The sequence below is a fragment of the Gossypium hirsutum genome, chromosome A03 (genome assembly GCF_007990345.1).
Source record: "Gossypium hirsutum isolate 1008001.06 chromosome A03, Gossypium_hirsutum_v2.1, whole genome shotgun sequence".
Lineage (NCBI taxonomy): Eukaryota > Viridiplantae > Streptophyta > Magnoliopsida > Malvales > Malvaceae > Gossypium > Gossypium hirsutum.
Window position 1 is genome coordinate 56,126,113 of NC_053426.1, and position 14,170 is coordinate 56,140,282.

General features: G+C 37.6%; 1 protein-coding gene across 2 annotated transcripts; it reads right to left on the reverse strand.

The window, feature by feature from the left end:
- Positions 1-499: 499 nt before the first annotated feature.
- On the reverse strand, positions 500-12,488 carry LOC121203454 (mediator of RNA polymerase II transcription subunit 25). 2 transcript variants are annotated; one of them, XM_041099125.1, is made up of 15 exons: positions 12,220-12,488; positions 7,176-7,206; positions 6,762-6,825; positions 6,534-6,664; positions 6,038-6,247; positions 5,886-5,951; positions 5,295-5,505; positions 4,588-4,655; positions 3,664-4,509; positions 2,784-2,837; positions 2,558-2,586; positions 2,272-2,340; positions 2,117-2,201; positions 1,752-1,838; positions 500-1,180 (listed from the first exon to the last, which is right to left on the reverse strand). In XM_041099125.1, the coding sequence occupies exons 1-15, from the start codon at positions 12,315-12,317 to the stop codon at positions 719-721; spliced, it is 2,511 nt and encodes an 836-aa protein (XP_040955059.1). In that variant the 5' UTR covers positions 12,318-12,488; the 3' UTR covers positions 500-718. The 2 variants fall into 2 exon arrangements, with proteins under 2 accessions (XP_040955059.1, XP_040955056.1); XM_041099122.1 differs by having other exon boundaries at positions 6,038-6,265.
- Positions 12,489-14,170: the final 1,682 nt, after the last annotated feature.

The window sequence follows — 14,170 nt, forward strand, 5'->3', positions numbered from 1 at the left end:
TAAACCTCCTGTGGGTTGGGTTAAACAATGTAGATGGTGCAGTTTAAGGGCATCAGCTAAGGGAGTGTTGAAAGACGAGGATGGTACTTGGTTAATGGGTTTTAGCCGTAGCTTTGGTGCGTGCTTAGTGGTTCAAGCAGAGCTCTAAGAAATGCTCGATGGACTGCAATTGGTGCGGGAGCACAGATAGTGAATGGTGGCTGTTGAGAGTGATAACCTTCCAATCCTTCACATGTTCAATGAAGAGCTGGAAGATGTTCGGAGTTTTACAATGGCTAGAAGGATCAATGTGCTACTATGCAGACAATCGGAAGTTCATCTGGAATACACTTTTAGAAAAGCTAACCCTGCAGCCGGATTTCACAGCAAGATTGGGTATGAATGATGCTCCAGGCTTTCATATGTACGAGCAACCACCAGCAGGTATCTCATCTATACTGTTAGGAGACTCCTTAGGAGTGAATTATGTGAAATGTTCTTCACTGTTATAAGCTGGTTCTGTTTTAATAAGACCTTTATTTTACCCAATGAGAAAAAAATAGAACATGAGATATCATGGTACATGTAATATACCAGTACATAATGATTCCTCCTAGATGTTACTAGATAACTTCTGCTCACGTTTGGCCACTAAAGGAGACCTGTGGACTGGTATCCTACACAAGCCCTACACAACTATGAAGTTCTATCCAAGCCAGCAAATTCTGAGTGTCACTGATCAACTCATAAAGCCTCCTCCAGGCATGTTAGATGGGGCCTGCGATGAAACTTGCCCTTGAGAAACTAATTGTGATCGGCCTGGACCTTGGACATAAGCTGAATTTATTCCTGATCCGACCATTTGTTGTTGCTGTTGAGGCATCTGAGCAAGCTGTGGCTGCTGCTGCAACTGGGGCATCTGCTGTTGTTGCATCTGGGAGAGTTGCTGCTGCTGCTGCTGCTGTTGTTGCAGCTGAGGGAGTTGTTGCTGTTGCAAATGTGGGAGCGGCTGTTGCTGCTGAGGCTGTTGCTGCTGCTGTTGTTGCAGCTGTGGAAGCTGCTGCTGTTGTTGCAGCTGTGGGAGCTGCTGCTGCTGCTGCTGCTGCTGCTGTGGCATCTGTTGCTGTTGTAGCAGTGGCTGCATCTGTTGCTGCTGCTGTTGATGCTGGCTTGATATTTGTGGTTTAAAGACAACCATATCCTGAATTCCACAAAGTGCTTAGTTCAAATAAAATGAAAAGCTAAATTGAAGCTGTATATTTCATTTGATGCCTGCTTTTCTTATTTGCCTGTGATTTTTGGAGAAAAAAGCAAGTTTATTTTAGGAAAAGTAAAAAGTAAAACTGAAACCTCTTTTTGGGGAAAACTGATGATGACGCTAGGATTGGTAATTTGGTATTAAATTTGTTTACTCTTATATGATCAAATTTCATTTTAGCATTTTAGCGACTTTCCTAGACGCTAAGGTAAAATGCTAATAGCAAAAACAATAAGCAACAGGAGACGAAAGCCACATGTTACTCATCTACTTATAGCTTTTCCTTAAAAGAAAAAATCAAATTAATCATCTTTTTCGGTTTTTCTAGATGGGTGGTGACCTGGTAGAGTGTTGCAACAGTGCAGGTTGTATTCATGGCAGGTTTTTATCAACTCCAAAATTTTCTGGTTAAGGTGGAACTTTGGAAGCTTAGAACTTGCGCCCGGATATGACTACACTAATAACACACACTCAACCAACCAAAATTTGGACTCAAAAGTCAGAAAATTCTCACCCCAGGGAAAAGCATCCCTATCAAGCGGTAAGCTTTATCAGAAACTGAAAGCATCAACGTCTGCGAAGGCAATTGGATTACAGCACACTGGGGGAATTAAAAGCAAGAAATTATGTCAGAATAATCCAGCAGTAACAATTTCATAATTCCACAATTGCAAAGGTTGATAGGATAAAATTTTGAGAAATTTAAAACTCAACATGGATCCTAGAAAAACTCAAAAGGGATGCATTTACAATTTAATAAGTCTAAAGAAGAATCTGAGCAGTAATTTTACTTATCGAAGGGTCTATAAGAGTCCTGGAAGACATTCAAATTTAAATTCTTCATTGCTTAAAAGAAAGAATTATCCCAAAACCACTTACAAGCTTCTTCTCTTGTAGCTGTCCAAGAAATCCATGTTGATTCATTGCCCTGAAAACTAAAAAATCTGCCTTCCCAACATATTGCCTGAAGTTAAATAAAACAAAATAAATGAGAAAAAAGGTGGTGGAAAATGTTTTTACCAGCTAGAACTTACTTGTTATTCATATGATCCTGGGATATAAGACGAACAATTTGCATGGTTTGCGGCCAGTCTGATGCAAGTCTGATAAAACAAAACAAAAGCCCTCAGGTTCTATAGCAAGATTGGCATTAAATGTATACATAAAAATACAAGTATGGTCGCATAAGGACAAAGACCATGCAGCAAAAAGTAAGGCCACCACTAAAAAAAAACAGAATGAAAACATTTCTACCAATTATTATTTCCTTGGAGAACAGAAAAAACGTTCACAAGCTAAACAAATTAACCAGAGACTTACGTCTCAGAAGCAGAGGCACTCCGATAACCCTGAAACAAAATTTTAAAACAAAAGCATCGCGCATCAAATTAGAGATTGCGAATGAAATAGCTCCATGTCAGATGTGTGTTTGAAGCAGAGCATGCAAGCCATTCATAAAAAATTACAAAAAAAAAAATTAAGGTGAAGAAAAAGGAAAATGCGATGTATTTGAGGCAAAATTATCATCAGATGTCCGAGAACATACTTCCAATCTGGTGATGAATACCGGCTGCCCTTGCCTCTGACCAGATAAATTTCCCTGTATGCATTAACCGTTCAAGAGACATGAACAATCCCATGAGAAAACATACAACAATGAAAAGGCAAAACAGTTGAAGAGATCTAATATTAAACAAAAAACCATCAATGTCACTTAAAGGTATTTACAAGGAACAATGGAGAGAAGAATAAAATACAACATAGACAAGGGAGAAAATCAAAGTCAAAAGCATTCCATTTTTTTTTTTTTATTTCTTGGCCACCCCCTCAAATGCTTCTTTGGTGGAACTAACAAACCCACTAATGGTTAAATATTACAAGTAATTTAGGTCAAGGTATTGTCTTAGCCAAGGAGACAACAAAGTTTATGGAACCTCTCAAGCAAATGGGAAAGCATTGAATGTATTCACAGAAGCATCTCAACAACATTTCAGCTTGTTATTAATTAGGAATATGGATGTTTCAACTTTTAGACATCCAAAATTCATCACATGCCTTACAAGAAAAATAGAGACAGAGGATGATGCTTGTTATTAATGATAAAGTCCACTTGATTTCAGGAGGGATGAAGACATAAAGCAAATCACCAAGACCATTCTAAGAAATTGTACACTCCTTAATAGCTCTGATTAAATATATGGTTTATTGGAAGATCGAAAATCACACAAGAAAGTAAGAACCAAAATACCAAGTACTTCTAGCAGAATATGTGTAAAAATAAATAAATAAATAAACTACAAGTAGAGTATAGAAGGAATTCACATGGAAGGTTTCAACATCTACTCATTGCAAGAAGATTTTCCACCAAAACAGCATATCTAATTATATATCATCCTTTAAAAATATATATTTATCACGCAGATTACCTCCCAGACTTTAACATATTTGGATTGGGCTGATTGCAAAGCACTTGATGTCTGTTGTGATAGAGGCATACTAGCAGCTGAATTGTTGTTCACTCCAATTGTCTGCATTCCAGATTGTACCTGTTGAGACAGTCCTGGAGTAGGAATCAATGTACCAGTTCCAGAAGAAACAGTTGATGGACCAAGACCACTCATGCTCTGGCTCATGGCAACTCCAGTTTGCACCAATTGTGCACCTGAATGATTTCCTTGGCTCATGCTGCCAGGAACTGATTGGCCCATACTCACCGCTCCTTGAACATTACACATTGGTTGTGAAATTCCAATGTTTGAATTTCCAGCCACATTAGAAGTTGCAGAAGCAAATGAATTAAGATTTGAGTTTGGTGGGACCTGTGTAGTCCCTGTAACAGCTCCTGAACCAGGTAATGAAGTCATAGCCGATTGCCCAGATGAAAATACAGTTTGAGCCAGAGGCACAGAAGATGTCATTCCGCTAGATATCATATTGGACATATGCATGGCCACTGGAGTTTGACCCATTGATTGAAGTCCTATAGAAGTTCCTCCACTGAGAGCAGCAGAGTTCATCACCCTTGCTTGTGAAAGATTGTTCAGTATGTTGACATTTGCAGCCGCTGGAGGCACAGGACGTAAAGGCTGTGTCATACCACCTACAGAAGGTTTTATTTCTTGCACATTGTCACTACTTCTCATCACCTCTTCAGTAGTTGTCAATGGTGAAGAAGTTTGCAACGTTGGGACTGCTTGAAATGGGGCACGTGGAACAGATGGAATATGAGGAAAAGCAGGTCCATTTGCCATAGATGTTATCGTTGCGGGCTCCTGAAGAATACGATATGCTTATGCATCCAAGTAACAACAGAAGAAACCTTTGATTGACTAAAAGTACATGAGCCTTACAACTTTTACAGTGGCAGTGGGAACATTTCCAACAGAAACAGGTTGCCGGCTCATAATAGATCCATTCACTAGAAACCAACACAAAGACAAATCTTAAGCAAGAATCTATCACAGCAACAAATAACAAACCTAACTTTTCACAGCTGTAAATTCTCTATTCCTAATTTGCATACATCTATATCTGCTGCACTGTCTATGACTTAGCATTATTAAAAGAACTGAGGAACACAACAAGGTTATAGATACTGTACAGGTCTTATATTTTCGTTATTAAGTTCTGCAAGAAAGGGAATATGTTTAGGCTTTTTGGGTTTTTTTTCCTTTTCCTTTTTTTTTTTTTTTTGTTACTTCTTGGATGCTGAAGAGGAAACATGCCAATCAATAAGAGGCCATGAGCTTCTATTACTTGGTAATCCTAAAAGAATCCTCCTTTAATGGTGCAAACTGAAAAGACAATCTTGAGGATCTAGCTGAATGAAATCAGACCGGACAGAAATAGGATTATAAAACTCAAGGCTACAAAAGGAGAGGCTCTGCATCCAGCATAATATATGTTAGTTCCCAGCGTTCCTATTTGCTAACGTGCTTAAGAGAGCTGAGCTATGAATATGACCAAGCACACAAATTAATCAGCCACATGTAATGGTCAGATACCAGTTAAAAACAGCATTCAATCAGAAGTTATCAAATGATTCTACATAAACCACCTGATGGAACAGAAGTCGGAGATGTCCCTGCAACCGAAGTGACAGAAGCCATGTCCATTTTCACAGGACTCTGATTGGGTGCTAAACTTGGAACTCCAGAGCGACTTAAAGCAGCACAGCCCTCCATAAAATTTTCTGAAATCAGAACAAGAAACTGAGGGTTTCTAACATTGTCAACAGGTGGATCTGATGCTCGGGGGTTTCTCTTTCCCTGTATTTGAGAAATGCAGTTAGGGTACCTAGCTCCAGTTAGCAGAGAATGTTAGTGATTAAGTAAAGAAAACAATCTAGGATGAAGTCTAGCAAAAATCCAGCAGAAAATAGTTCATCCAGATGCATATTTATATGAATATGAAAGCCCATCCCTATCTAACAGAGTGCTTCATAAGTAAATGGAAAATTCCAAAAAGTTCAATGGAACTATCATCATAGTCCACCAGCAAGTTACAGAGCATACATCCTTTAAAATATTTTCTTAAAAGTTCAAGAAGAGACTAGTAGATTTTGGAAGACATGGCCAACATATCTATGTTAGAGAGAAAGTCCCCAAGCTTAACAACGAAACAGACTAAGAAATGTTATCATCCTTACAGCACTGTAGATTGCTTTTAGCTTTGAAAGCTGCTTCGGACATATCACAGATAAAGAAACAGAACACTGCAGTAAAAACTAAGGGTCAGTTAACCTCCTAAAAACGAAGGCCATAACTAGGAGACAAGAGAAGCAAAGTACTGTTGAACTACCTGAGGAAATGATTTAGCTACTGTCTCAGCATCAGACAAACGACTCTCTGTCTGTGATTCCATATTTTCACTTTGCTCCAAGTTTTGAGTCTGTGGCCGATAGACTGGTGTAGGCAAGGGATAAGGATTACTGGCAGCAACAAGAATGCAATGTCTTTGCCCATCAGCAATTTGATGGGTTTGATTTCCATTTGCAGCAATAGGAAACATCTGAGCTACATCAAATGACTAAATAGTAAAATGATAGGTGAAATGTACTAAAATATCAGATCAGGCCTACAGGTACAAGATCTGTCAAATTTAATTGACTAAATAGTAGGAAGGGGTGCATTGAGAGCATTTTAATAAAGTTGAGGATTCAATTGGAACAGTTAGATAATTATCAAACTTAAATAGGTCAATGCTATCTGGTGCAAATACCCAAAATAGGAATCAATTGAAACATAAACCAAAGCACAAAGTAACTTAAATCACATAAAAGATTGACACGCCATACCATCAATGCTTCAGAAAGCCCTTCAGCAATTGCAGCATCATTGAAACCACCACCAGAAAAAGGTATGGCCGACAGCCATTGTAAGAAAATATCAACATCTTTTGTCCACCCACTACGTTGTACTAGGCAAGCTGCATAGAGAACCATATTTTCCACCCAAAAAAAATGTAGTTCCAATACTAGTAACCCACTTTAAGTTTCAAGGAAGAAATAGTGCAAACAACATACCACAGTACGATCCATGTGTGTTGAAAGCAACCAATGAAAGCTCAACATTTGATGTAGTATTCTTCTGTATTTAAACAAGATTCCTAAATTAATATAAAACACAACATTGAGAAAACTGGATATCTTAAACTGACCAGACAGCAATTTCAAAATTTAAATGGTGATGCTAATTTCCTTGTGTAATTTTGGAAGTCTACACTAGATTGCCTATAAATATTGTCTTACAATCAGTCATTTGGTAATGCGATATTTAAAAAAAAAAAATTGATAGTCTTTTGCTAAATTATCTACAATAAATATTATTTATTATCCGATATCATGTGCCAAGTGCTAATATAAGCATAGTGGCAGCTGACGCTGCATAAAAAGTAGCTTATCAGAATGGGAAAAGAGGAAAGAGAAAATCCTTTTTACCTGCCCTGCGAATTCGTTACTACAGAAACACCTGAGGAGTTGGTAAAATATGTCAGAAAAAATATATATTTAACTATAAAACAATCAAATTATTAAGGTTATGCCGTAAATCCAAAGCAGGCAATGAGACACTGAGTAGGATGGCATGCAAGATGTAGCCTAGGACGAAGAAAAGCACTAGCAAAACACAATGATCAAATTTTATATTGTAAATTAATAAAATGAAGACATTCCAGTAAATTTGCAACCAAATAATGAACTCCACTTTAGACTCTCTCTTAAGTAAATTCTTAAGGTAAATGAGGATCACATATATCAAAGATTTGCCCCTAGCAGTTGCTTTGGCACTAAATTCCTGGCATAATTTGTGTTCTTATGTTAACAAATCAATGAAATGTTGCCATTAACACAAAGAATATTTAAAATGGGACGGATACAGGTCCAGGCCCAATTGTTAGCCCAAGTCAGGAGTTGTTTAATATTTTCTGTTATTTGTTGTTTTGTTTATTTCCTACTTTTTAGATTAGTGTCATGATTGTTTATAAATACCAAATTGTACTGAGGAATTGCCAGAAAATATACATGACACGTACTCTCTATTCGGAGGAGATGGTTTCTCTTTCTTTTCTCTCCTAACAGTCCCGTTCATCATTCTTCTATTTCACACTTATTATATATTCCAGAATCATCCTCGTCAATTCAGGTGATATCACTGTGATATCAAAGCGACATTCTGGAAAATGGGGGATGGGATTCTACACAGCTATGAAAGGGCATTGGGCATCTTCAAAAAGAGTTTGAACATTTGGAGGCTTTGACAAACGACTCCATAGCTCAGTTCAAAGATGAGATACAAATGGAGCTTAAAAAGGGTATGGAAAATCTGAGGGTTGGACTGGGAAGGATGATTTCCCAGATGTTTCGTCACTCACTAGAAGATTTACACAGGCCTACAACTCATCAAGGTCCAGTAGAATCGAGTGATACTGCTGATAAAGGAAAAACTCCCATGCGTGCTACAGAAGTATCTCTTCTTCTCTCACTCATGCTCAGGTCATTCATGAACTACAAGGTTCAGATACTCTATCAAAGGAAATGAAGAATAATGTAAGGAAAAAGCAAGCTAGAGTGCCCATGCTTTGATGGAACAGATTTTTTGGGATGGCACCTCAAGGTTGAACAGTTTTTTGAAGCACTAGAAGCTTTGGAAAAGGACAAGACCCCCAAACCATTATGATTCATCTTGACAAGAAAGCACTGTAATGGCACTAACAGTCATTAGGTCTAAGGGTAGCTTGAAGGATGTTAACTAGAAACAATACGTGCTGGAGATGCGATCACATTTCAATGACAATGAGTCTATCGACCCCATGGCAGAGTAGGTAAGTCTAAAACAAACTGCTTTAGTGAGATATCTAAATCAGTGAGACATTTTTCCCAAAAATATTGATCCGTGCATTAATCTTGCAAGGCAAATGGAGGCCCTGCTTTATAATCTACCCCATAAGCCTTTTATTCCTTATGAAAATCCCTTAACTACATCTCCTATGCATTAATACCCACACAATGAACCTAAACCAAATATATCATTATCAGCCTTATTACCTGCATCAAAAACCTCATTCCTACCTTATCCTACACAAACTAAACCTCAATCAACAAGATCTCAAAAGTTCACTTATCCAAAAAATGAACCCACCTCTAAGACATCTAGACTGATCAGGGAAGAAAGGGAAGAACGAAGAAAAAGAGGTCTTTGTACATGGTGTGGTAGTAAATACAATTTTGGCCATAAATGTGTTAGGTCACAGCTGTATCAGATACTGGTAGAAGATTTGGATGAACCAAAGAATGAATTGGAGGAATTTTCTGACTGTTTAGAATCAACAGAGGAAACTGGAATTAAGGTGAAAGGACAAACAACCATGATAAACCCATTATTTCTTTCATGCACTATTCGATACTAAAGACTATTAATCAATGAAGTTGATTGGAGGACTAAGAATCAACCGTTGGTGGTTTTGTTTGATACAAGGAGCACGCATAATTTTGTTGACCAACCAACAGTGAGGAAACTTCACCATATATGCTTAAAGGTCTCGGTGTCTCTGCAGCTAATGGTGATGTTTTGATGGCTCTAGAGGGCTGTAAAGAATTAGAGTGGAATTGTCAAGGTTTATCTCAAAATACTGATTTCCTTGTGCTGCTGTTAAGAGGTTGTGAGTTGGTGTTAGGGATACAAAGGTTCCTTAGTTGGGATCTATATTATGAGACTTTCATGCCTTGACTATGGAGCCCACCATTGGTTCAAAGACATTTTTACTCAAGAGAATAGAAACTGGTGAAGTTCATATCACGTTTGAAAAAACATTGTACTTAGTTATCACAAACTTGTGATAAAGGCTCTTGCATATCATAGCTACTAGACTTACAGAAGCTATTATATGCCAGTATCCATTGGTGATAAACCATGTGACAAGCTGTTGCCCCATGACCCTGAAACTCTCTTACCAACTCTTTGCTGTGGTATTTGAGGTACCCAAGGGACTGCCTCAAAAGGAGGAGTTGTGATCATTAAATACCACTTTTTGAAGAATCTCAAGTGGTTAAGATTTAGACGTTATTGATACAACTATACAAAAGACTGAAATTGAAAAAATGGTCGAAATGAAAGATGTTGAGATTATACGAGACAACAACAATCCTTTCGCATGTCTAGAGTGTTGGTCAAGAAAAACGACAGGTCTTGGTCCCTTGGAGGCTATATATTGACTATCGGTAGCCAAACAAACTTACTGTTAAGTATCAATTTCCAATTCCATTGGTTGAGGAGCTTTCGGATGAATTAGTAGATGCTTGCTGGTTTTCAAAACTTGATTTGAGATCCGGCTATCACTAAATACGCATGAGAGAAGAAAATATTTATAAGACCGCTTTTCAAACTCACCAAGATCACTACAAGTTCTTAATGATGCCATTCGGTCTCACAAACATTCCATCCATTTCCCAATCCCTTGTGGACAACATTTTTCAACCATTATTAAGGAAACTTGTCTTAGTGTTCTTTGGCAATATATTAGCTTATTTAGTCTCTTGGTAGTGCCATTCGATGCATCTCTATAAGGTTTTTGAAGTGTTGGCCCAACATCAACTTTATGTCAAACGTCAAAAATGTGAGTTTGGAGCTACCCAAGTAGAATAATCGGGGCATGTTATCAGCAAAAGTGTTGTTTCAATGGTTTGTAAGAAGGCTGCTTTTGTTTTAGAATGGCTTGCACTGCAAACCGTTAAAGGACTTTGTGGATTTATTGGATTAAAGGGTATTAAAGGCGATTATGAGGAGCTATGGAATAAAAGGAAAACCCCTTACAGAATTATTGAAGAAGGGTTGTTTTGATTGGAATGTAAAGGCACAAGCAGCTTTCGAAGAATTGAAATAGGCAATAACCATGGCACCACTCTTAACACTGCTTGATTTCAATGCCACCTTCACAGCTAAAGCTGATTCGTGTAACACAGGAATTGGAGCAGTGCTTAGCCAAGGAGGTAGATTTATTGCCTACTTCAATAAGGCTTTGGAACCAAAGCATCAAGCTCTTCCAAAATATGAGAAAGAAATGCTAGCGATACTGGCAACAGTGATAAAATGGAATTCATTAATGTTGGGAAGGCATTTTTTGATAAAAAATAATCACCAAAGTTTATGATTCTTGCTAGATCAAAAACCCAATACTCCAGCTCAACAATTATGGGTGGTACACATGATAGGTTATGACTATGATTTGGTTCATAGAAAAGGCACTACAAATGCAACTGTCAATGCCTTGTCAAGATGCCCACATCATTTATGCCGGGGGAGAGACCAAAGAGACTGGGTGAAGTGGTTACCCCAGGCCGAATGGTGGTTCAATACCACCTATCATATTGCTACTCATGTAACACCTTATGAGATTGTGTATGGGCAGCCTCTGCCAACTCACTTTCCTTACTTAGCAGGTGATTCTAACGTAGCTGCAGTAGATAAAAGTCTGAAGGCTGGAGAAGCTACTATTAAGATGTTCTAGTTCTATCTTGAATCAGCACAAAATAGAATGAAACAACAAGCAGATAAAAAAGGGAGTATAGGCAGTTTCAGATTGGAGACTGGGTATTGGTGAAGCTACAGCCATAGCTAACAGGGCATGTCTGAAGTTATCAGCTTGTTATTTTGGGCCTTATCAAAACATAGGGAAAGTGGGTCCAGTAGCATATAAACTGCAATCACCAGTAGGGGTGACAGTGCATCCTGTTTTCTATGTGTCTTAGCTCAAGCAATTTGTAGGAAAGGAACCAATTAGTATTATCAATAGACAAATGGTCAAGCGAGGCAACCAAGCTGTTACAGAACCGTAAGTTACTTGGAGGAACTCTTTCCCAGAAGATGCTACTTGGGAGACTCTATCAACATTGCAGACTCAAATTCCAGATTTCCTCCTTGAGGACAAGGATGCACTGAAGGAGAAGGCAGTTAATACTTGATACAGGTCCAATTGTTAGCCTAAGTTAGATGAGTGGTTTACTATTTTCTGTTTTTGTTATGCTTATTTCCTGCTTTTCAGATTAGTGTCATGGTTGTTTACAAATACCAAATTGTATTGAGGAATTACCAGACAATACACATGGCACGTACTCTCACTATTCAGAGAAGATTCTTACAACAATCTTTTCTCCCTAATGCCTCTTTATTTTCTCCTAACGGTCCCCTGTTCATCATTTTTCTATTTCACACTTATCATATATTCCAGAATCAATCGTCAAATTCAGGTAATATCAAGGACCATTCAGTGGGCATATAAAGCGAAATCCAGAGAGCATAATTCCGTAAGCAAAAAGTTATCTGAAATTTTGACTAGAAAATTTCACAGACATCTCAAGAATGGAAATCTTCGAAAATAATATTAATATCAACTTTAACAAAGACTGTAACTTTACTAACGAGTATTAAGGGAATTAAACAATAAAAGCAATTGGAGGAGAAGAAAGAGAAAGAAGGAGCGATGGAGACCTGATGATCTTTTCGAGGTAATCAGAAAGGATGATTTGCCAGTAGGGACCCATGGCGGCGGTGCCTTCAACGGCCACGATAAGCTGCTTCTCCGCCATCTGCTACTTCGCGCTTCAATTAATTAATAATACAAAGAGTATACGACTCAAAAGGCACTTTAATCTGTACCCCCAAAGAGAAATCAAATTTGTTCAAGAACCTTTCTATGTCAGCCTCAAATTATTTCATTTGAGTCACTTCAGTAAAACCCGACCCGAAAGTCTCAAGCCAATCAATGGGTAAGCTGGACATCTAATATATATTAGTTCTAATTACAAAATTGCCTCCTAAATTATGTTGCATTTCACACTTAGATACCTAAATTTATTATTAAAAGTGGCCTTTAAACCACAAATTTTTCTATTTTATCCAAAAATAAAAATGTGTATGAATTCAAGGGTACTTAAACTATAAATTTTCTCATTTTATCCAAAAAGAAAAAAGTGTATGAATTCCAATAAAAATGTGTCACATTTCACACTTTTATTAGTTGGTATTGCGTATCGAGATAAGATTAAATTTACTAGTACTTAAATTATAAATTTTATCCAGAAAAAGGTGTATGAATTCCAATAAGAATGTGTCGTCGCACTTTTATTAGTCAGTATTATGTAACAGGGTAAGATGAGACAAAATGAATAACTTAGGTATCACTTTTGATTTATTTCAAAAAAAAAGTGTAACACCCCGAACCTGTCTCAGTCATTGGACTAGGGTTACGACGCATTACTAAACAAAACAGAACTTTAAACTTCAAAACAAAATAAGTATTTCAAATTAAGTAACACTTTAATACATTAATACAATCATAGAAAATATACACATTTGGGCCTTAAATTGGGCTTTTGGGACCCTAAAAATAGTTTGGCAACATTCAAGGATTATTTTGAAACAAAACAGAAAAATTTGAAATAAAATGCAAAATTTGGAAAATAGGGGTAACACGGTTGTGCGGCCAGGCCATATGACATAGTCCAAACCGTGTGAACATTCAAAGTAGGGCCACACAGTCGTGTCCCAACTCTTGTGTTCGCCAGTGTGAGTATTCGAAAAAGGGCCACACAGTCGTGTCATAGGCCATGTGCCCGACCGTGTGGGTATTCGATGTTGGGTCACACGGCCATATCGTAGGCTATGTTCTAGACCATGCTCGAAATTGTTTTGGGAGACATGGCTGTGTCGCAAACCGTGTGAAACCTACACCTAAAATATAAATGACACAACCGTGTGAAAAGACCGCTTGTGGCATACGGCCGTGTGACAGCCCGTGTCCCAAGCCGTGTGCACCAAAATTAACCCCTAAAACAAGTCATTTCCATGCCTAGTCTTGCCTAACAAGAAACAACATACACATACACATTCACATGGCCAAAACACTTACTAAACGTACTCTAAACATGCTAAATCAACCAACCTATGAATCCTAACCAATATGTCATTCAAAGGCACCTCAATTCAAGACAATTTAACATCACATTATAACCTAAATTCTCATTTCCACAACTACCAACCATTCAATATTTCATATACTTAAAGACATATCATAAGTTATGCATTTACATACCATCCAAAAGTGACTAAAGCACATTCTTAATAAGCATTACAAATTCATCATCTTAAACTCAAAAGACATAATCAAATCAAGTGAACCATATAACATACTTACAACATCTATCACATATAATCCTATACATTAAGCCTTATACATGCCATTTATAACCAAAGCCAAAATATTCAAAAACTACAAAAGTGACTTCTGAATAGTGTGATAAGACTCCAACAAGGTTCCAGCAAGTCGAGCTTCCGATAGACTACAAAATAGAAGAAACACAACTACGTAAGCATTATTTGCTTAGAAAGCTCGCATAAGATTAACTTCAACTTACCGAACATCAATTGATAAACCATTCAA